At 34.3% G+C, this 23,205-nt stretch overlaps 1 protein-coding gene across 3 annotated transcripts in view; it reads left to right on the top strand.

The window, feature by feature from the left end:
• The first annotated feature begins 1,421 nt into the window (after nt 1-1,421).
• Nucleotides 1,422-23,205, top strand: part of LOC126890634 (transcriptional repressor CTCF-like) — a 97,903-nt gene continuing 76,119 nt past the window's right edge. For 2 of the 3 annotated variants that reach the window (XM_050659722.1, XM_050659720.1), the window contains exons 1-2: nt 1,422-1,576; nt 16,493-16,647. In XM_050659722.1, coding sequence (XP_050515679.1) covers nt 16,515-16,647 — 133 coding nt within the window. In that variant the 5' untranslated portion in view covers nt 1,422-1,576; nt 16,493-16,514. Of the gene's footprint in view, nt 1,577-1,852; nt 2,407-16,492; nt 16,648-23,205 lie in introns of those variants that run through there. The other variant, XM_050659721.1, reaches the window with a different exon arrangement.

The raw sequence follows: 23,205 nt of genomic DNA, 5'->3' as shown, positions 1-23,205 counted from the left end.
CTTGTCAAGATGCAGTTGTATAAAGAACAACCAAGTGAACAAGCATCAGTGGAGAAGAATGAAATAGGGACGCAGGCCAGTTAAAGGGATATCGAAAAAGATATAGACTTAACCCTTTCAGCTTCGGTGATACATACGCGCGTCCACATATGACTACAGATCAGTGTCATGGACGCGTAATGGTCATTGGGGGCGCCTTCAGTGGCGGATCTAGACATTTGCCTTGGGAGGGGAAATTTGCCTTAGGGGGGACTTCCAACGAAACATAAACCAAACGACATAAAAAAGATAAACCAAAACTACATAAAATACATAAATAATAACCTATAGGTATACAGTCGGAAAAATGAAAGAATACACGTGAACGGTCACATCAATCACTTATTTTGTATTTGCTGTCTTTTTCTATAAATAACAAACGTTTGTTATAGAAAAAGACAGCAAATGCAAAATAAGTGATTGACGATCATCGGTATTCTTTCATTTTTCCGACTGTATTATGCATTTACTTCCCTTAATTTTCCTAACTAGCGTGTTTATTTGGTTGAATTTGTCTCTCTGTGGTTTGTTTCATGTTAGCTAATATATATTTTTTATGTTTCAACAATACTTCTCTCAGGAGCGTCATTTGAAATTTTGCTAGGGGGGGAAAACATTATATTTATATACAATACATTATATATGCAAACATAATACAAAATTGATCTATTTTTTGTAAATTTCAGTCATTTTCAGGGTTCCCTATCAAATGACGCCCCTGATTTCTCTTTATTTTTGAATCTTGTTACGGGAGAAATTTATCCATTTTCCCTCCCCGTAGATCCGCCACTGGGCGCCTCGATTATCTCGGTAACGGCTTGCACGATTTTTATTGTATACTGATAAAATTATCAGTATTTCTTAAGGACTTCATAGTGCAAAAAATATACATAGTGTTCCATTTGAAATAAGAAAGTCCATTAGATTTCCAGAAAAACAGAGGATCTGACAACAATGTAAATACCTCCATAAATCGGCCTTCACGATACACTCAACCAGATCGGCCTTATTACAAGACCATTTTTCACTCTTCAAAACCAAAACCAAAAATAGTGCAAGCCGTTTCCGAGATAATTGAGGCGTTCAGTATATAAAACATTCTGTATATTATTAAAAAAAAATGTATTAGTTAACACTCCTTTTATATTAAATTTTCAGTAAAATTGAAAGAAACGTTTTAGGGAACATTTTACGCAAACTGATATCGATGTATTTACCATCTCAAATTAATTTCATATTAATTTTAAATTCTTTTATATATATGTTTCACTCTGTTACGAAGGGTACGTTCGTCGAATAGTTTTTTGCTTAGAAGACAGTCAAACGAACGCAGCTCAGAATACTCTCCTAACATAACTGTAACGACAGACACTTTTTGCTGATTGGGTAAGTTCTATGTTGTTGACGTTGTATGCATATGCGCGCAAGGATCGTTTTTGACAACCATTTACGTTTACGCCAGCCTCGCCATCTCTGATTCGAGAAAAAAGACGCAGCCATTACAACACGCCCTCACAGGACATTCTTGGAGTTAAGGGTAAGAACTTTGGTAATTTTCCGATAATGCATGTTTAAAGCATTTTATTCACATGTAGGATGTATATTATGATAGATTTTGGTAAATAGTTGTGGTAATGGGGCGAAAGTCCTTTAAATCAATGTATTTCCTTCAAAAACTCAGTTTTGTTAGACCACCATTTTTCGTCCGTTAGCCCAATTGATGGCAGCGCCAGCGTGCTAAATTGTAGAAATTTTTGTCGAAATGCCCCCTACATCCAGCGCGCTTAACTTGCCGATTTGATAAGTTTTCAAATAATCACCAATTAACTAAAAATTGATATGCGATTATTGGAAAAAATTAAATTGCAAACTTGAAAATGGCGTCTGTCCAAATTGTTCTGCTTTCATTTAAAGAAGGTGACCTGGTGATGGTGAATTGAGGGTTAAGTTAATCCTTTATTTCTGTGTTTTCAAAATTCCCTTATTGTAAACTAAAAGTATTGTTAAAAATCTATTGTCCAGATTATGAATATTCGAAAATTAGGTTGGCAAATATATACTTCTTGTAAAAATAGAACAAGTTCTTCAATGCATATTCAAGGAGCTCCATAATGCAGTTTAATCTGTGCAGAATTACTAGCAAATATTTTATTTTATCTTTAATCACTTACCACTCAAAATTTCTATTCATCAGCACATCAGCTTGAGAATCATTAATTATTAGTGAACTGTGGATGAGATCAAATAAATTTGCCTATCTGAAGAATCGGGCTACTAAACAATTTTCAAATGATATTAATGGTTAACAACTATAAAGCCAAAATACAGTCACCAGCGAGAAATGTATGTTGAATAAATCAAGAAAAGGTATGCTTAAGTTTTTGCTCATTTATAATATAGGATAATATGTGGTAATTACAAACTACTTAGAACTAGAAAGTTATTCAAAAATCAATAAATTAAAAATTCCAGATTGTCACTTGAATAAAAATGTTTATTTAAAAATTTTCTATTCAACTAATGTGAGTACGGTTTTGTTATTTTTGTAAAATTTGAATATTTGCTAATTATTAAGCAATATATTATAGTCCCTATTAGGATACATCCGCTGACATAAATGTTCCACTATTATTTCAGAATATTCCGTACTCCAGCAGATGGGCGAAATAAAATTACGTTTTTATTCTCATGAGTGAGGCCTAATAGGCCTCACCCGCAGTTCCGGTGCTAGGGTATAAGGTGCCTGCCTGCAAAACTTGTATAGGCTCCCTTAGGTTTTTTAAATCAGCAGAAAAAAACCGGATTTTGGCACCCCTAAACAGGGGCGCATACCTATAATACATCCCTTGCAGTTCTGTTATCACGGCTCTGTTCACCTGTCTGCTGGAGGGTTAAATCTAATTGTAAATAAGTATACAGTAGAACCTTAATTATCCGTCTCTCCAATAACCATCACCTCTGTTAACCATCAGGGTACATACAGAAGTTGTATTGACTACATAAGCAAAAATTTTAATGTAAACAAAAAAAAAAAAAGTTAATTTGATTTGTGATGAGGACACAAACAGTTATTTATTACTGACAGATAAAAAAATCGTTGAAATGGCAACAAAGGCGGACCAAATAGATTCAGAAGCTGATACAGACTTGGAATTTGACTGTAGCTATGTTGATGAACCTATTGTAACTGACAAAGATTTGCGTAAATAATCTAGAGAAGCTGCATCGCGTATGCCATGCAATAATTCATCGAGTGGTATTCTCAATAAACAGTAAAACAAACACAGATTTCAGAATATTTTAAATTGATTCAATTGTACGAACACAAATTCCTCTTATATTGTCAAACAAACCATACAAAAAACATACTACCTGGACCCAAAAGAAAACTTTCTAGAAACCATTAATGGAAGATGGCCTGAACACCAATACATATATACTGACGGATCCAAGTTGAATGAAAAAGTAGGCTGTGCTTTTTATGACGCAAACTCACCGCTTTCAAGCTACCAGATGAGTGTTCCATATATACCGCTGAAACAATTGCCATAGCAAAAGCATTTAGATACGTCCAGTCCAGAAACACACAGAATCATGCTATATTCACTGACAGTAAAAGTGCAGTTGACTGAATAACAAACCTGAAATCATCGAAAAACCTTACTAACATAGAGGCAGAAATGTTAAAACTGCCCTTTGAAGCAACAAAACAAAAGAAAACAATAACTGTAGTGTGGATTAAAGGACACTCAGAAATAAAAGGTAATGATGTAGTCGATACACTAGCCAAATCAGCCACTGACACAGGATACGATCTAACCACTAATATTGTTCCATCTACAGATCTTACCTCCAGGTTTACTTCACATTTAAAACAATTGTGTCAGCAAGAATATAATTCATCAGTCACAGGGCTTAACTATGTCGGCCACCAAAATAACATACCGTCGAAAAGCTGGTTTCATGGATTAACAAAACGAAACTTCATTGTTACAATAACCAGAATAAGATCTAATCATGCTATGACTCCTTTGTACAAATATAAAATAGGACCGGATGAAAACCCATATTGTCTATGCGGAGAAGTTGGTGGTATAAACCATGTAATCCTAGAATGTTCAAGAAATAAGAAGAGCATTGAATCATTTTTCAAAGATATTGTAAATCTCAAATTCTGTTTGCCAACCAGTCTAAATTGTATAATTTTTAGTAATAATACATATTAACTTATATCAATGTTTGTATAATCATTTAATTCGTTGCAAAATGAAATTGTAAAAAACTAACACCATTGTAAGCAATTCTGCGATACAAAATATTATTGTAAGTGTGTTCACGAAAAAATCATAAAAAAAATAAAAAAAAAAGTAAAAATAAAAAGTAAAATAATGATAAATAAAAAAACAAAAAAAAAATGGAAAAAAGGAATTAAAGCTAAACAAAAGACTACATAAATAAAGCATTAAAAAAAAACAAAAAATATAATTAAAAAGAAATAAAAAATATACATATAAAAAAATGCACTAAACAGAAAAACACACATTTTACTAACATAATAACATTTATCCTAGGGCGTGAGAATTTGAACAATTAATTTATTTATATTGGATAAAAAAATGATCCTTTTATATGTCATAAATAAAAAATAAGTCTGGCTAATTGGTTTATGCCAAAGCCAATTATAAATTAAAAAAACCATACAAATGAAATTTGAGAGCTGTACTATGAATTTTTAATTTTTTTTAATGTTTTGTTAACTGTCTTTTCGATTATCCGTCATACCCTTGATCCAGTGCCCTGACGGATAATCGAGGTTCTACTGTAAAAGTAAATAAAAAAGTACTTATACATAAAAGTAAATATTCATATTTATTGGTTTCTGCCAAAACAAGCTAGGTCTAATTTTTAAATGCTTAAAATGACTGTCTTAACCCGGTAGTGGTCGCTATATGAGATTTTCTCTCACAGTTTCAGAAAATTGCGCACAACTTTTTTTCTAGGAAATTCTACGAGCTGAGGTTCCTTCTAGTCTCCTATCTATCCTTTCTCAATCTAATAGACTCGTCCGCTCAGATAGTGACTCAGTTGACGTAGTATCACCAGATTGCTGAGTCAATGCGCTTCATGTGAGAGATTCTCTCATCGAGTGACCACCGGCGCCACCAACTGTGTATAAAAATTAATTTTATTTTCTCACTTAAAACCTGAAATAATGTAAAAAAAATTATAAATGTAATTATTGTCATCAACCTATTTGTCCAGAGGATTCTTGTTATAGAGTCCTTTTCATGAGCATTTTTCAGTGCGTCACAAATGATAGAAAAAAAGGTAAGTCTGTGATAATACACACTTATGACATTTATTCTAACATGACATTTTAGTTAAATCTGACAGTTGTCACATTTTATTTGCAATTTGGCATAAAAACAAATCAATTGTGTTTATCGCATTTATAAAATGGTATTTTCTTTGATTTGCATAGTCTTATAAATTGTACAGATTATATTCGTAGATATATTAAATAATTCGTTAATAGTTTTTTCTTCGATTATAGCCCCATCTATCGACAACTAGAATAAATGTTATAAATGTCTGTAATCACAGACGTGCCTTTTTTTCTGTCACATACAATTTAATGCGTTAGAAAGAAATCGAAAAACTGTGACGCACTGAAAAATGCTCATGAAAAGGACTTTACTTGTGTGCTGTGCCGTAAATTGTGAAGATATGGAGATTGATTAATATTGGTTTAATTCCGATTATTTTTTGTATTTTATCATATTATTATTTATATTATGTTATATTATTATATTCTTATTATTAGTTAATAAAAAAAAGTTTAAAACCTGTTTCAAAAATTTTATTTTGTAAAAAAAGGCAAAATTTGGATATGAGAGAAAATCTCACGCGCGACCATTCGCGTAATAATCTACCTAGCGACCAATGCCGGGTTAAAGTACAATTTAAAATGAAAAATCATGTAAATTTAAAAATTATTTATTGACTGAAAAATATAAAATAAATATTACAAACGTAAATTTCGTATGAATAAACACTGTCAAACTTAAATAGTAAACGAAAAACAAAAATGTTTCTGATACTTCTGATAGTTTTGGCAGTACATTAGATATGTTCTAATCCACTTTGAACATCATTGTGCTCAATACCAGGCTCAGGTATAATAACACCAATGATATTCAAGGTTAGCAATAACCAGTGCTGTTTTTGTAACAATATAGGTTCCGGTATGTAATGCTCTTGGGGGTCTGGGAAGTGTTCATAAGGGGGGTCCGCCCTCGGGAAACTTTTTAAATTTAGGCCCAATAAGGGCGTTTTGGGAGCAAGGAAAAAATTCAGGAAGTTGTCTATAATTGTGTTTTTTTTTTATTTTTGTCCCAAGAGGTACCGGTACAGCGTACCGGCACGTACCGTCACAAAAACAGCACTGGCAATTACTTACTATATGTTTTTTCCAACGCGCCACTTTTGTATGGTTTTAAAACAGTCATGAAACTGGAATCGGTTTTATGTGCAAGTTTTGACTTGGCACCATTCACTTACAATGCGAAGAGGAGACTTGTTGACACTGTCCTTCGAACTGGGTATGTGTTTGAATTCTGGCCATTTGTTTGTTTGCCACTTGTCTCTTTTTCTGTATTTTAACCAGAGATAAATATGATTTATTTTTCTTGAATTATTCGAAAATGTATTTTTGTTAGTTGAAACAATATTGTGCATCTGAAATTACAGTTTTATAACAATACATAATTTTTTATACATCCATGCCAGAACCATCTTCACAAAACACAAATATCAATTCATATGATTATTCATGCGATTATAAATGAAATGAAAACAATTCCAAATTATTATTAGATTTGTCTATAAAATACAAATGCAAACTTGGTACCTACTTTAGAAATCAAAAACACCAAAGTACTGATTCTAAAAATAGCCCAATATTTAAATGATAGGTAATGAAACAGAACAAAAGAAATTCCATGTACATTAACACCAAAATTAATACACCTATCAAAAGACATCTGAAAAAAAATATCTGAACTGAATTAGAAAAAATTAGAATATTGTGAATTATTTTAATGGACAATTGATCAAGAAAGAGAAAAACAAATTAAAAGAAGAAATTATCTAAATGAAAGAAGAAAAAAAAACAAATTTTAAATCAGGCAACAAAACTTTCATTTTCACTGCTGTAATTCTTTTTCTTCTTTTTTAGCCTTTGGGAACTGCGCCAATTTAGCCAGCAACTCTTCTTAAAATCAAATCCAATCGAACAATCAAGGGTAGGGAAGGGGAAAAAAAAACTTTTCGCATCCATGTCGTTCAGGGTGACTAACTACAGACTAAGTAGGGATACGGGGTATTATTAATTTACACGACTAATTTTATGATCTAAAGTTTCAATTTACACGACTTATAAATAATCATTATTTATAATTTATAATAAGACATTAACATAATCTAGAAGAATCCTAATGCTGTAAATTTAATGTGTGTAATGTTATAGCATAAGAGCTGTGAGACATTTTTGAGTAGGTATTTTAGGCAACCTGAAATTTTTTCAGGTGACTCCTCCATGATAGCCTAATACAAAAATGCCGGTCTGGATGGAGGGTAGCGGTTATTTTCCCCAAAAATCCCCCAAAGTTAAAAGAAGGGTAAACATTGTTATTACAAAAAATATCATTGACGTGACTTTAAAGTAAATTTAAATATTCAAATATAAAGAAAATAAACAGGCCAGGCGATTTGAGGGCGATTTTAACTCTGCAAGATACTTGCATGGGCGCCCCAGGATTATTTTCAGGGGGTGCATCTGGACTTTTCATCTGAATCTGTACATACTATTAACGAGTATAAAATGTACATTCCTTCCGGACAGGGAGGTGCAATTGTTATTTTGACAGGGTATTTTTAATATTAAAAATAAATATTCTAAAAAAGACAGGTTTTTTTTGGTGAAATTTTCCAACTGCCAGGTGATTAAAGAAATTACGCATGCATGTAAATGAAAAGCGCTATAGGTAAGCAGCAGTGTGAGAAAGAGCGTATACCGATAGCTGTTTGCGACCTATATTGTAGCTGAGCGAGTCCGTTCGCTCGAGAAAAATCACGTGACCTGGCGATACCCCTGTTGTGCATCGAAACGTTAGAGTAATTATTATATATTATAGTTTCTTAAGTAACTTTTTATTAATTAAAGGAACATAATACGTACTATACAATAGATTTTGCAAATATGATAGAAAAAGACAAATTTATTATTATAAATAATATATAGGTGGAAAAATATAAAACTATAAACTAAATTAATTATGTGTCCGAATCTTGTACTTCTTCTTCAAACTCCTCTTCTACATGATCTTAGTTGTAATATATATTTAGAATTAATTAAAAATTAATTAGTGATTAATTAATTGAGTTGCTACGTATTCTCTGTCCTTTTATACGGAGTCGAAATCTGGACAATCACGAACGCATCTCAAAAAAGACCCATTGTTGAGATGTGGTGTTATCGAATAATGTAAAAAATATCATGGACACAACACGTAACAAACACGGAAACATTAAGAAAGATGAAAAAGGAAAAAGAAATATTCAACACTACGAAGGAAAGAAAAATGAGCTACTTTGGTCATATACTAAGAAATAGAAAAATGTGATGTGATTGGTTATATAAGGAAAAGTGCAAGTAAAAAGAGAACCGGGAAGACGATGCATATCCTGGTTGAAAAATTTAAAGTAGTGGAGTGATAAAAACAACAATAGAACTCTTCAGAATCGCTGCAGCCAGAATAAAATGGGCCGTGATGATCGCCATTGTCATGAAAGGATGAGGTACACGAAGAAGCAGGAAATTGAGTTAACTAAAAAAAGATTTCAGTTATAAAAAGAACATGTATGTAAGGTTACCTTCAGTAATATATCTGAAATTCTCTTGGGTTCGCTGATGAACTATAACATCATAAACTGATTGAGGCAAACAATCTCCCTCAAACCAATTAAAATCTAATTTATCCATATTTAGTATCCATCCATTTCCGTTAGTTGTTAAAGAAGTGGGGACTAAAGACTGCAAATATGCGATTCGCCAAATTCTCGTGATATACTGAGTTCTTAGCAGATGTTGTCTCAATTCGGCTTTTCACGGAGGCAAAGTAGATGGATCACACTTTTTCAATATTTTCTTAAAAGGCTCGTTTTTCTTATTAGACTTATAATTTCGGCAGAATGTTTGAAATCGTGCTGTGTTGATATTTGATAAATTTTTTGTATCATAAATTTCGCACACAAATTCTTCCAAACTTTCGAAAATTTCATCGCGCGTACCGGCAACGTGGGCAACTCCAAGATCCGTTAATGCTTTCTAATAAATTAATTTTTTTTTAATATTATAAACGATCTTATCTTGCCCTTTTGGAAAAAAAGACAAATTATAATCACATCTTGTTAATGCGTGGAAAGCAGGCAAACTCGTACATAAAGATGGCCATATGTAGCTTCGTTATATTTATGTACCCTTAGAATTTCCAGTACCATACTCCATAAAAATCTCCAGATCGTCACTTTGGAGATGATCCATGTTTTCAAGCATAATTATTAAAACATCTGTATCAGAAGTTTTAATAAGAACATTGGTCTTTGCTAATGTATTAAATTAAGCTTACATACGTGATGAACTATCCTCGTGTCGGCTTTTTCGTGATTTTCGCAGGTCATGTTATCGTCGATCGACATTTCTATACCATTATTATTTACAACATACGAATAACATAAATCATAATTTAAATTTATTAATAAATTACCAATAAAAGGTACCATCTCATCTGTAGACCAAAAAAATCATTCTAATACCAACTGTTTGCTGACGATTTCTGACTAGTTTGACTGTTGGTTGGAACAGAGCTTATATAGGAAGTACCAAAAAAAACACACCACAAAGAAACTAAAACAATTAAGTACAGAAATTGTTATTTTCATAGTAGGAGTTGTTAGAAATAAGTTCTATATTACTAAAATCAAGATTACTATGGAGGTATGTTTCACAAATTCACAATTCAATTTTGAATTAAATTGTTTTGAAATTGTCTTGAATTTTAATCGTTTTACAACAATTAACAATGAATTTTGAAAGATAACTGGTATGGATAAAAAGTGTATATAATAAGAACTGTTTATTAGCTGCACAAATCTATCAGCAACCAAATAAGAAAGCATTTTAAAATACATTGAATAAATTCAATCACAAGGGTTCAGTGTTATTTGAGAATAAAGAAAAACCAAAATTAGTTACAACGGAAGAGACTGAATTAAATGTTTTACTGGTCATTACTGAGCATCCTCATACAAGTATCCTAAATACTTCAAAAGAGCAAGACTTCTATGAATCTATTTAGAAAATTCTTTCGAGACGCCACATGCATCCATAATATATCTAGAGACACCAAGAATGTACAGCGATTGATTTTGAAAGTAGAGTAGCTTATGTGAATGAGCACAACAAAAAATAATTGTACAAAGAAATTTTTCCATTTTGTTTTATTCAGAGAAATGACGTTTTACAAAAACGGATGTGTCAGTCAGTATAACTTCTACTCTTACTCCAAAACAAATCTGTATCACATAATTGCAAAGAGGCAAACTAGAACTACACTTGTGAGCAGAGGTGTAACCAGGATGATCCTAAGGGGAGGGCGGTTACAACTACTTGATCGTCTCAGGGGAGTATGGAATAGTAATGGTGTTAAGCGTATAGAGCTCAAAGTACATCTAAATGGGGAGGGGGTTATAAACCCCAAACCCCCCTGGTTACGCCTGTGCTTGCGAGCAAAAAAAAAACAGAATGTGTGTGTACTTTGTACGCACGTAAGAAGTTATACTTCTATTATATGATTTAAACGAAATTAATATACTTTTTATTTATATTTTATTTAAATATTAAACTAATTTATACTTACTACTTCTCAAACATTTTTATTAAAACAGTGCCAAAAATTAAAATAATAAAAGAATAAAACACACACAAACACATTAAAAATGCCACAAATGATTTCTGAACATTAATTGTCGGAAATTTTTTTAACTAAATACGTATTTTCTGAAAACAAAATTATATAATAAATATACTTACAATCATAAAATGTATAAAAAAATAAAACTTTTTATTGGGATTCGAACCAGCTATCAGCGCGGTTGGTATATTGGGGTTCATTCGCCTTAAACGCTTCGCCACGGAGGCAATGTGTCATTATGTGCGAAGATCGACTAACTAAACGGATTAAGCTTTTGACATTTTTGAATTAAATTAAATTATTTTGATTTTGAATTGAAATGATTTAGAATTGAAAAAATACAACAAAACATAGAGTAAGAAAACAATATATTAGGTGAACATTGATAGAAATCTTGATGGTAATCAAATTATGTAAATAAAAGTATTACATACTATGTATGTTGGTAGGTTCAAATAGGTTGGTACCTATGATACATTTACAATTATTACGTACCTGTTGCTTTTAAAAACTATTTAAATGTCACTACAATTATAAACTTTTTTGTTTCTGTCCTCACAACAATAAAACTAATATATTATACATTTGTTTACCTTCATATTGAACAATTATTTATTATTGACAGATCATTTCAACACCCAATCAGAGCCCGTATAACGACTAATACCATACTGTCGGAGTGCGCATGCGCGCAGATCAAAATAAATTCACCCTCAATCTCAATCGCGCCTAAAGAAGAATAACTTCAAAAATCGACTCACTCAATGAATTGTAGTTAATGTTTAGTACTTTCATGTTGCGTTCTTTGAATTAAAACAACTAATACAAAAAATATTGTCTATTATAGAGCTTTTAAAAAATAATTGTTTTGTGCAAATTAGCAATGTGTTGTAAAATTTGCCTACTTCTGTATGGCTAAGACCCTAAGCCTTAGAGAATGCAGCAAACATTGTAACGGGCATGTTCTGCACGCAATGCAGACCTCTATGAATTTGCCAGTGGTCGTCTCAGTCACTTTTCAAACGTTGATCCGTATGTGCACTTCGAAGTGGAGTGAGTGAATATTTTACAAATGGATACTTCACCAGTGACGGCGGCCCAGGTAATTACATAATTACGAGAGGGTGATAGCCAGAGAGCTGCCCTTCACTTCCTCATGGCGCAGTCTGCAGTCTCAAGGGCTTACCGTCGATACCAGGAGACCGGCAGCTACAGTCGACAACCAGGTTCGGGTCGGCGACGTCTAATGACAGATAGATGATAGATTCATTGTCCTTGAATGTCTTGCGGAATCGGCACGCGACAGGAGTTGAGCTTCAACAATCCTTGAGGAATGTTCGAGGTGTCACCGTAGCTCAGTGAATAGTTAGAAGACTTTAGGCTGCCACTTTGACTCCCAAAGCTAACACAGGGCCCAAATTGAACGCACCTCAGAAACAAGCTCGACTTCAGTTTGCCCGAGAACACGTCAAATGGGACCTTGTGACAGATGGGTAGGAAGATAAGGACCAATTCCTTGGCCAGTTAGATCACCAGAAATTCATGATTCATTAAATACCTACCCCTTTTCCCACCACAATTTAAAATATCTGTAAAACTATTAAGTACAAGCCTAAGAAATACTTGGGACAGATACATTGACTTAGTGTATGATAGTGATATAAACTACAGAGTTCGACAAACTGGGGGTAAAATTCCCAATTTGTTATTAATTAAAATAAGGTCCCAATAACCTTTGTGCACTGTATTTATTTACCAACGCTTTCGTTCAAAATCACACCTCATAAAGAGGTGGTAAAAAGTTTTATCTAATCCTTTAAGTAAGACTAAAATAATAAGTAGAGTTGATACAGGTTTTGTTATTATCCCAAAGCAAAAACGTAACACAATTAAAACAATTAAATTAAAAAGAAGAACCTATTTAAAAGTATTGATTATGGAATAAATTAACTATCTATGGATGTAAATTTCTTTGAAAACGTTTATTAAAAAGTTCTTTATAGCTACCAGTCCTATTGTACTCCACGGTGGCTGGTTTCAACGATTATTCCTCGAACTTCTCTATAACTCGAACTCGAAGCAATCTGCTGGCCTCGAACTAAGCTCGAACTTAAGTTCCACGGCTCACTAGCAAAAACCTCACAAATCTGTTAATTACGCACTGATATTAGCGGTGAAATCACTACATAAATATGAGTAGACCCCAATGATCTATGGCGTGGCCAAACTGTGGCTCGCGAGCCACATGTGGCTCTTTGAAGGATTATTTGAGGCTCTCAATAAATGTACCCGAATTTCTTTTGATTTTTGTGGTTCAAAATGTCTTAAATTACTGACAACAAATATAAAAGACTGGGTAACATCAGGACTTAGACAAGGAGACCTCTTATCACCGTTGCTATTCAATTTGGCCTTAGAATATGTAAGAAGTAAAATATCATTTGAGCCGACAGGGGGATTTGCAAATTTGCAAATCGCGGATCAAAACTATTTTTGGCCTTTGCTGATGATCTAGGTACAGTCACTCATTTTACAAGAGACGTGAGAGAGGTGTTCTCACAGGTAGTCTAAGCCTTCGAATAAATGAAGAGAAGCCGAAATGCATGCTAGTAACCAAAAATCCAAGACCAAGAGTTAGGCAGAACATAGCTATGTACGACCACAACTTCGAAGTAGTAAAAGAGTTTAAATTTAAAGGGGCGGTAATCATAGGTGACAGCCACATATAAAAGGGTCTCCGCAAGAATAGCTGCGTGGAATAGGGAATAATACTCCCTATCATCATTATTAAGATCTAAGCTGCTAAAAAGACTATCTAAATTAAGACTATGTCAATTATTCGCCCAATTGTTACATATGGAAGTTAAACATTGACTCTACATCAGCGGGAAATAAATAGGCTGCAGGTGTTTGAAAGGAAAGTTCTCAGAATGATATTTGGCCTTCAAAGAGATGAATTTGATAGAACAGTGGAGAAGGCGCCGCAAAGCTGAATTGGCGACTGTGTATGATAATGCAAACAAACATGTGTAAGAGATATAAAAGCTAAGATAAGATGGGCATGTCATATGATAAGATGAGAGTAAGACATAGTGTTAAAGACAGTGTTTTTGAGAGACGGTAGAAGATCAGTAGACCGTCCCAGAAAAAGATGGAACGATGATGAAGAATTGAAGTATCCTGAATTAGTAAAGAGTGGTTGTAGAATTATTTGCATATTTGAAACAACGACGTAAATCATTTTATTTCACTTTAAAATTCGTGTAGTTCAAACAGTGAGAGAAAAATTTAGTACCTTTTTTACACTTTTTAAATAATTATTTAATTGCGGCTCGCGACAGATTTCAAATTTTGAAAAATGGAAAAAAACTAAGTTTTCATTCCATTGAAAATGGTTATTCATTTTTGAAAAATGGCTCGATTATCAAGGAGCTTGGCCACCCCTGAATCTATGATAAACTAAACATTTGGGAGACAATCTTCTACTTATTCCTGTATAAAACTAAAGGAGTAACGCTTTGGCCACACGGGCGATTTTTTACGGCGCTCATTGGTTTGACTACCTCCTCCACCAATTTTAGATGAAATCATTTCATCTAAAATTGGTGGAGGAGGTAGTCAAACCAATGGGCGCCGTAAAAAATCGCCGGTGTGGCCAAAGCCTTAAGATACAATTATTCCAACACTTATTCAAAACAAAATACAATTTTTACATGTCGTTGACAAATTTTCAAAACACACGTGTGTACAATCTAATTGAGCCAGGGTACTGCCTTTTTTAACGAGGCGACGAGACGAAGACAATTTCTCGCGCGTCATGCTAATAAAAATGGACATAATGAATCGGCAATTTCTTTATCTGGAGCGCTAATATTTGATTTCAATTTTAATTTTCTGAGGACCATTTCCGGAGTGGAAATCGAAAAGTCTACAATAGTTTCATTTAAGAAATGTAAATTTCTTTACACCAACAATTGAGGCGGTCTACGTGAGAAGGGCACATACGACAAAAGTGGGTTTTGAGAAAAACCACTTTGAACTTGTTGCTATAGATACTAATTTGTAGTTTAAAAATTTAGAATGCTTACTATACATTAAAAATATTATTCTAAAAAGCCATTTTCTAAGTATGAAATCAATAAAAATGACGCTTATGTTTAAAAATAAGGAAATACAAAAAGCTGTTATAAGCCATTTTTAGATAGAACAGGGGATTTTTGATTGAAATTAATTTGCATGTGAAGAACAAGAAGCATTATAGAATTAAATACTTTTTTAATATATTACATAATACAATTTTTATACATTATTAAACTATTCATTCAAAATTTGTTGTTTAATGAAGTTTACATCATCTTCATTTAAGAATCTGAAGAGGTTTGTAACATCCTTAACTCTCTTTTGGTTCACCTCTGGTCTGGGACATTTAAATAGTTGCAGTGATGAAACTGTTGTACTCCTTATTTCCAAAATCTGTACAGTTCAACGTGTTCTGTATAATTTTGGGAACATTTAACGTCACCGCTACGATCATACTTTATAACAACGTACTTTTGTGGCAATTTTCGTCTTGGTAAGGCGCGTAGAACAATATATTGCTTGTACTATTTCAGTGACTTTAAAACATTACTTCCGGTTGCAACTCTACAACCGAAAGTCCGAGCTCAAATGTCTCATCTTTAATACCATCCTTGGGTTATAAGCTTTCATTCGACACCTCACTTGTCATTCTATCTGTTTTAACAACGAAGGAGTTATATTCCGGGTTAGATGTACAGACAGGCATGAAACCGGAATTATATATTTGTTCTCGTCTTGCTGATGCGCGTCAAATAATATATCGCTTGTACTATTTCGGCCACTTAAAACAGTACTTCCAGTTACAACTCTAAAACTGGAAGTCCGAGGTCAAATTTCTCACTTTCAATATCATCCTTGGGTTATAAGCTTTTATTCGACACCTCTTTTGTCATTCTACCTGGTATAATGACGGAGGCGTTGTGTTTACATACGGACGGACAGACGGACGTGGATAATTAAACGTTTTCATATTTTTTCAAAATGGGTGAAAACAATAAAATCCGAAGATAATAACAACACCGGTGCGTTAACCTCACTCAAATACAAAACACCTGCAGAAGCCATATCTATAAACAATCACATGGGTGAAAAAACAGCCTCTGCACACTAATATTTAAACAGTTCTACCAACCTCATTTTTAAAGATAAATACATAAAAGTTACACCATTGTAAAGGGGAAAACATGGCGGACCTAAATAGCCATTCTGCCTAAAAAGGGCACGTGAGCCGATGTGCCCTTCTCACTTCGACCGCCTCAATTGTGGCTCAATCGTTCAAAAATACTATACTAATGTATGAGTGTAGAAAAATATTATTCAATATATCATTATTTTTACAGCATGTATAATAGTTAAGTCACCATGAGCGCAACATTTTCGGAACCTCCAACCATAAAATTGGAGGAGACAAGCGAAAACGTTACAGAAATTCAGTCCTATTTAGAAGGGTTCCAGAAGGAGATCGTTGGAGATTCTGTTGTTCAACCTAGTTCAGGTAGGTTCATTACTTTTCAGTATTGAAGTAATCGAATACGAGGGCTATCCAGAAATTTCGTTACGTTTCCATCTGTAGCCGATAGGGGCGGGGCTAGCGCGGCCACCTTAGCATCGTGGTTTTCCTTTTTACTCCGTTCAACGTTCAATAGCTGCCCAGCCGTGCAAGCGCGAAGTCACTGTCTCTTTTCGTTATTTTACAACAGCTGTTGTAACAGCAGTAAGGTGCGTTAATACATTTGTTGTTTGCTAAAAACAACAAACCAATCGAAATTTATCGCGAAATTTGTGCTGTTTATGGGAACAATGAGATCACTGAAGGTGGAGTGCGTCATAGGGGAGTGCATATAGATTTTCACTTCGGAAAAAACCAAACAAGATAGGAGTTTTTGTAATTTCATTAAGAAATGTTTAATAAACATAAACATAAATATCAAAAAGTTCTACTCGGGAAGTGGGTGCTTCATTTTTTATTAAACAAATGAACTACGAAATTAGATGTTTTTTTAAATAACTCCGAAAATATAAATTTTAGAGAAAAACTGTCTTGACCATTGAAAAATTCAGAAAATTTTACAAAAAGAACCTTATATATAGTATTTTTACTACAAAAGCGATATTACGTAGGTCAAAATTTTTGACGTAAGAGAACTGTCAAAACATTAGAATGTGACTTTTGATTATTGCCATGTTTATAATAAACATGGCAATAATGAAAAGTCACATTCTCATGTTTTGACAGTTCTCTTACGTCAAAAATTTTGACCTACGTAATATCGCTTTTGTAGTAAAAATACTATAAACAATTTTCTAAAATTAAATCTGTATCTTCTATAATTTTTTATTTATAACGCTAAGGTCACCCTTCTCACAAACATTGGCGCACTGTAAACTAGCGTACGGCGAAGTGCACGGTTGAGTTATTTTAATGTAATTCTTTAACTAATGGATCAAATGAAATTTTACAAATCGACCATGAAAGAAGAATAATTAAGCTATCTTATGGTTATAATAAAAATAAATAAAATGTATGGGCATAAGTACGGTGTGGGCGGAAAGTGAGCCTTACATGAATTTTGTTTAAAAATGATTTAAACATGTGTAACTAATACAATTTTTCTTGTAAAACTCAATTTTGCACAACTTACCTTTCAAGCATCTTGCTAAATGATGTTTTATTCAAAAAAAATCTCAAAAATTTAATTCAAATGATATGACGTCGCAAAAAATGTAATTTTTGAAATCTTCGTAGTTTTATAGAATTACCACCATTTTAAGACGGTATTACTCAAGTTTGAACAGATCTATTAAAGTTTTATAAGTACTTTTTTAAAGCTTAGGATTTTACTTTAGAAATGAAATAAACTATTTCTTTTTGAGAAAATTAAGAAGGATAACAAAAATGTAATACAAAAACCGAAAATTTCCAGCTAAAAAAATGTTTATACAAAGTGATCAACACTTTTTTCTGTAAAACTTACCTAAAATACATTTAATAATAAGCTTCAACAATAATAAATGTTCAGCAAAAAAAAATTTTTTTAGCTCTTATACAGTATGTCTGCGTAACTTGGAACCTATTGATAACTTTTTTATTAGCAGTTTTACGAAAAAAAGTTATCCTTTATAAAATAATCTGCATCGTATATAATCTAAGATGCAGTCATCAAATTAATATCAATTTTAATTAATTTTATACGAGGTATGTCAAAAAATATGAATTTCACTCAAGAGTAAAGTACCTTTACATTTCACAATATCGAAAATTGTTATTAAGAAAAGTTGTTTGGAATTAAAAAATTTTTTTTAGTGTTCAATTACATCCTTCTAATTAAAATATTGTGAATAATAAAGGCACTTAACTCTTAAGAAAAATTCATATTTTTTACATACCTCGTATAAAATTAAAAAAGTTTGATATCTGATGGTTGTATCTTAGATTTTAAACCAGGGAGATTATTTTATGAAGAATAACTTTTTTTCGTAAAAGTGATAATAAAATAGTTATCATAATTGTAATAAAATGATGATTAGTATCCGTAATCAATTACTTTTAATGGGAAATAAGCCACAATTTTACTAAAAAAATGATTTTATTAACGTTTCGAAATTTTATTATCCGTAATTTGAGAAAAAATTGATTTTTTTTTTTCGATTAGAACAGTCATGTCAAAGATACGGCCCGCGGGCCGCATCCGGCCCCCGGGCCATACCAATACGGCCCGCGATCGCAATGTGTCACAGAAAGAAGAATCATGTTTTTTAGAGCTTTTAGACTTCACTCGATTGCTCTACGGAAGTTTTAAAATGCGTACACTACACTACATTTATAAGTCATTTCAAAGGCAGCGCGTGCCTAGACAAGCGAGAGAGATAGACAGTAACACCATCTCTTAGCGGAAACACCCTATTATTTTTGTTGAGAACAATAGAATCTTCCATGCGCTTCGAGTCTAGACTAGAACCTTCCTTATCGATATAAAAGAAGTGCGTCGACGTGTCACGTGACACGTCAAAAACTATCTCAACCATCCCATCTGTTGGTCAACAATCACATAGTCAATTCCCCAGAAGGGAAAGCCGAAGCATTCAGAAATTCGCTTCAAAACAATTTTCAAACTCCAGATAACCCGAACTTTGATCGCATATTTAAATTCAACACAGAATACATTGTAAATGTTACTCTCAACCACTACATTCCAGTCTATGATCCTATCATGGACCCCCTCACAGACAGGGAAACGGAGAGCTTTTGCCAAATCGGCAAAAACAGCGCTCCCGGACCTGATGGCATCAACCGAAGGTGCCTCAAAAAACTTCCAGAGAGTATCATTCCTCTTCTAACTAAAATATTCAATGCATGTCTCAAAAACAGCCACTTTCCTACTCCTTGGAAGGTGGCCAACACCATCATGCTTTTGAAAAAAGGCAAACCCCCAACCGACGTGGAATCCTATAGACCAATTTCATTAATCAATACTCTGGGTAAAGTTCTTGAGCTAATCCTAAAAGAGAGGCTCAATGACTTTCTCGAAAACCACAATATCATACCAAAATTCCAATACGGATTCCAGTCAGGTAAATCTACTAAACATGCATTATTAGATTTCACTACCAAAGTTACTCAAACCATCAACGATGGTTCATTCGCCATAGCCACATTTCTGGATGTGCAGAAGGCTTTCGACCAGGTCTGGCACGACGGGCTTGTTCGGAAACTTCTGGACATCGGGCTACCATTGCAATTTACCAAAATTGTACACTCCTACCTCCACAACCGTACTGTCAGAGTTAAAATAGGCGATCAAAGGTCCACCCCCTTCACTCCACAAGCTGGAGTTCCCCAGGGTTCAGTCCTAGCACCGCTGTTGTACATCATCTACAACAGCGACATCACTAACCAAAATATTCCAGGTACTCGGCTGTTTCTCTATGCAGACGACACGACTCTGCTCTCAACAACCTCTCGATATAACCCAAGACTCCTCTTCAGAAGAGCCCAGGCTCTGTTGGACGGCGTCGGCGAATGGTGTTGTAAGTGGAGAGTCACGCTGAACGCGAACAAAACAACAACAATTGTGTTTCGCGCCCCTTCTGTGTCAAATAGAATCATACGCAATGAAGACGACCAATATCCACTGAGACTGTTGGGAGAAAGGCTTGTTGTTAGCCCGACTGCGAACTATTTGGGAGTACTGTTTACCAGGACTCTCAACTGGGACGCAGATCTAAAGCCAACTTTAGATAGGGTAAGGAACAGGGCCAGACTTCTCAACGCTCTCTCGGGAAAAATTGGCAAGACACACAAGAAGACTCTCATCCACACTTACAAGACCTTTATTCGACCCGTCATGGAGTACAAATCATGTATCTACTCTCTTTGCTCAAGACAAAAACAAGAGAGGTTGTTGAGGACAGAACGAAGAATCTTGCGTAGATGCAACTATGAGCACTGGCGATATCCCTCAAACGAAATCCATAACATCTCGAACACCCCCAAAATCACCGAGAGAATAAACTCTCTGAACAGGAACTTCACAATCAAAGTAATCAACGGCCCCCCTTCCGACACACAAGAATCTCTCAAATGTTCCTGTTCATCTCCCGGCCACGTACTCCACCGAAAGCCCAAACGCAAAAAGATTCATGTACCGTCCGCTCTAATGCAAACATGCATTGACGAACTCCCGGTGGAGTACGAAAACATCCTTGAGGCTACCCCGTTAGCCTACCGTACCCACCTCTAACACTTCCTCTTCCCTACCCCGAACAGGGAGAAGTTGGTTTTTTGCGGTTTCCCAACTTCATTGCACAATTATACCTGTTCGTCCCAAGAAAATAGCCGCAACTATTTTCTCCACTCGAACGCACACTGTCCACGCTGCACTCAAAGCCACCTCCTGACCGCCGACGAGGGACGCAGGCTCGCCTGTCGTTGTACAATGGTTTCTAGGGAGATTGGTCGAGAGCAAAGCACGGACAGTACACGTAAATGTCTATGGAACCAACAACAATCCATCAAACTTTCTTCTCTGTTGACTTCTTAGCCTTCTGGACACCACCGTCCGGCATAACCCAGGATCCAAGAACACCAGGATACGGCGCTCACCCCAGTGTGTTTTTCGGACTGTTTGCTTTTGCTGCCAACACAATACATTCACCTCAAACCCTGAAGAGGACAAAATCCTAAACGGGGAAGCACATTGTACGCATTTCTTCTTAACATTATCAAGACAAGCAAATCAAACAATGTAGTAGTAGTGTCACGTGAGTCAGTTGCGAAGTAGTGGTTGAGAAGATATTGTACATTTGTTTGTGTCGTGCGTGTGCGATATCCATAATTGTGTCGAGTTCCATATTTGTTACGATTTCGGCATAATGTCACAAAAACGTAAAGTTGATAGTGAACGTAGAGTTTTTCAGTCTAAATGGGAAAATGCATATTTTTTCATAGAATGGAAAGGTAAACCACTGTTATTGATTTGCAATCAAACAGTTGCTGTTTGTAAGGAGTTTAACTTGAAGAGACACTATGATACGAATCATAAATCAAAATTCGATTGTTACACTGAAAAAATAAGAATGGACAGATTGTCATCTTTAAAATCTAAACTTCAAGGTCAACAATCGATGTTTACTAAAGCTAATACTGAGAGCGAAGATGCCCTGAAATCAAGTTTTATTATTGCATTAGAAATCGCGAAGAGATCAAAACCTTTCACTGATGGTGATTTTATTAAAGACTGTATGTTGAAAGTTGCCGATGTTTCATTTCCATTTCAAAAGTCAATAATTCAAAATATTTCGCTGTCAAGAAACACTGTTGCTTCAAGAATAAATGATTTATCTCAAAATTTGGTTCTTCAACTGAAGGAGAAAATTAAGGAATTTACAAACTTTTCACTGGCTGTTGATGAGAGCACTGATACTGTTGATACAGCTCAACTTGCTGTTTTTATACGAGGTATTAACAGTAACTTTCAAATAACTGAAGAACTATTAAAGTGCGTTCCATTGACAGGTACTACAACAGCAAATGATATTTATTCTGCATTGGAGCATTTGATGGCAGAATATGGACTCGATTGGAATATACTTAGCAGCACAACTACGGATGGCGCTCCTGCCATGGTTGGCCAACATTCGGGCGTTGTAACTAAATTAAAACAGAAAACATCAGGAAATTTTGTGGGATTTCACTGTATAATTCACCAGGAATCATTGGCATCCAAACATTTAAAAATGGACCATGTCATGCAACCTATAATTAAAATAGTAAATTTTATAAGGAGCAGAGGACTAAATCACCGACAGTTCAGGCAGTTTTTACAAGATTTGGACGAAAAGTTTTCTGATGTCCCTTATTTCACCGAAGTTCGTTGGCTCAGTCGAGGAGTAGTTTTAGAAAGATTTTTTGCATTACGTGACCCTATTCAAGCTTTCATGTTAGAAAAAGGCAACCCAATTGATTATGACAATGACTGGTGGGTTGATTGTGCCTTTTTGGTAGATATGAATAAACACTTGACTGATCTGAATGTAAAGTTACAGGGTAAAAATCTGATTGTCACTCAAATGTACTCATGTATTCAAGCCTTTGAAACAAAGTAGAGGCTGTGGGAAAATCAGGTAAAAAATCAAACTTTGGATCATTTCCCTCATTTAAAATCATTTGGCACAGTGGATCAAAAAAAATTGGATCAATATTCTCAACTTCTGCAAAATCTTATCACGGAATTCAACAATCGTTTTGAAGACTTCCACAAAATGAATGAAATGGAATTCCCAATTTTCAACAATCCATTCAATTTTGAAGCTTCACAGGCACCAGTTCATTTGCAAATGGAGTTGATAGATCTTCAATCGGACAGTATTTTGAAAGAAAAATTTAAAGAGGTTAACGCACTTACATTTTATACACAATATTTCAAGAGTTTGGATAACTACCCGGAATTAAAAAAGCATGCAGCACGCATTCTGTGCATGTTTGGTAGCACCTATTTATGTGAGCAGATGTTTTCCGTCATGAAAATGAATAAGAACAAACATCGCACAAGAC

The sequence above is a fragment of the Diabrotica virgifera genome, chromosome 8 (assembly GCF_917563875.1).
Source record: "Diabrotica virgifera virgifera chromosome 8, PGI_DIABVI_V3a".
NCBI lineage: Eukaryota > Metazoa > Arthropoda > Insecta > Coleoptera > Chrysomelidae > Diabrotica > Diabrotica virgifera.
This window is presented reverse-complemented; position numbering and strand designations above follow the sequence as displayed.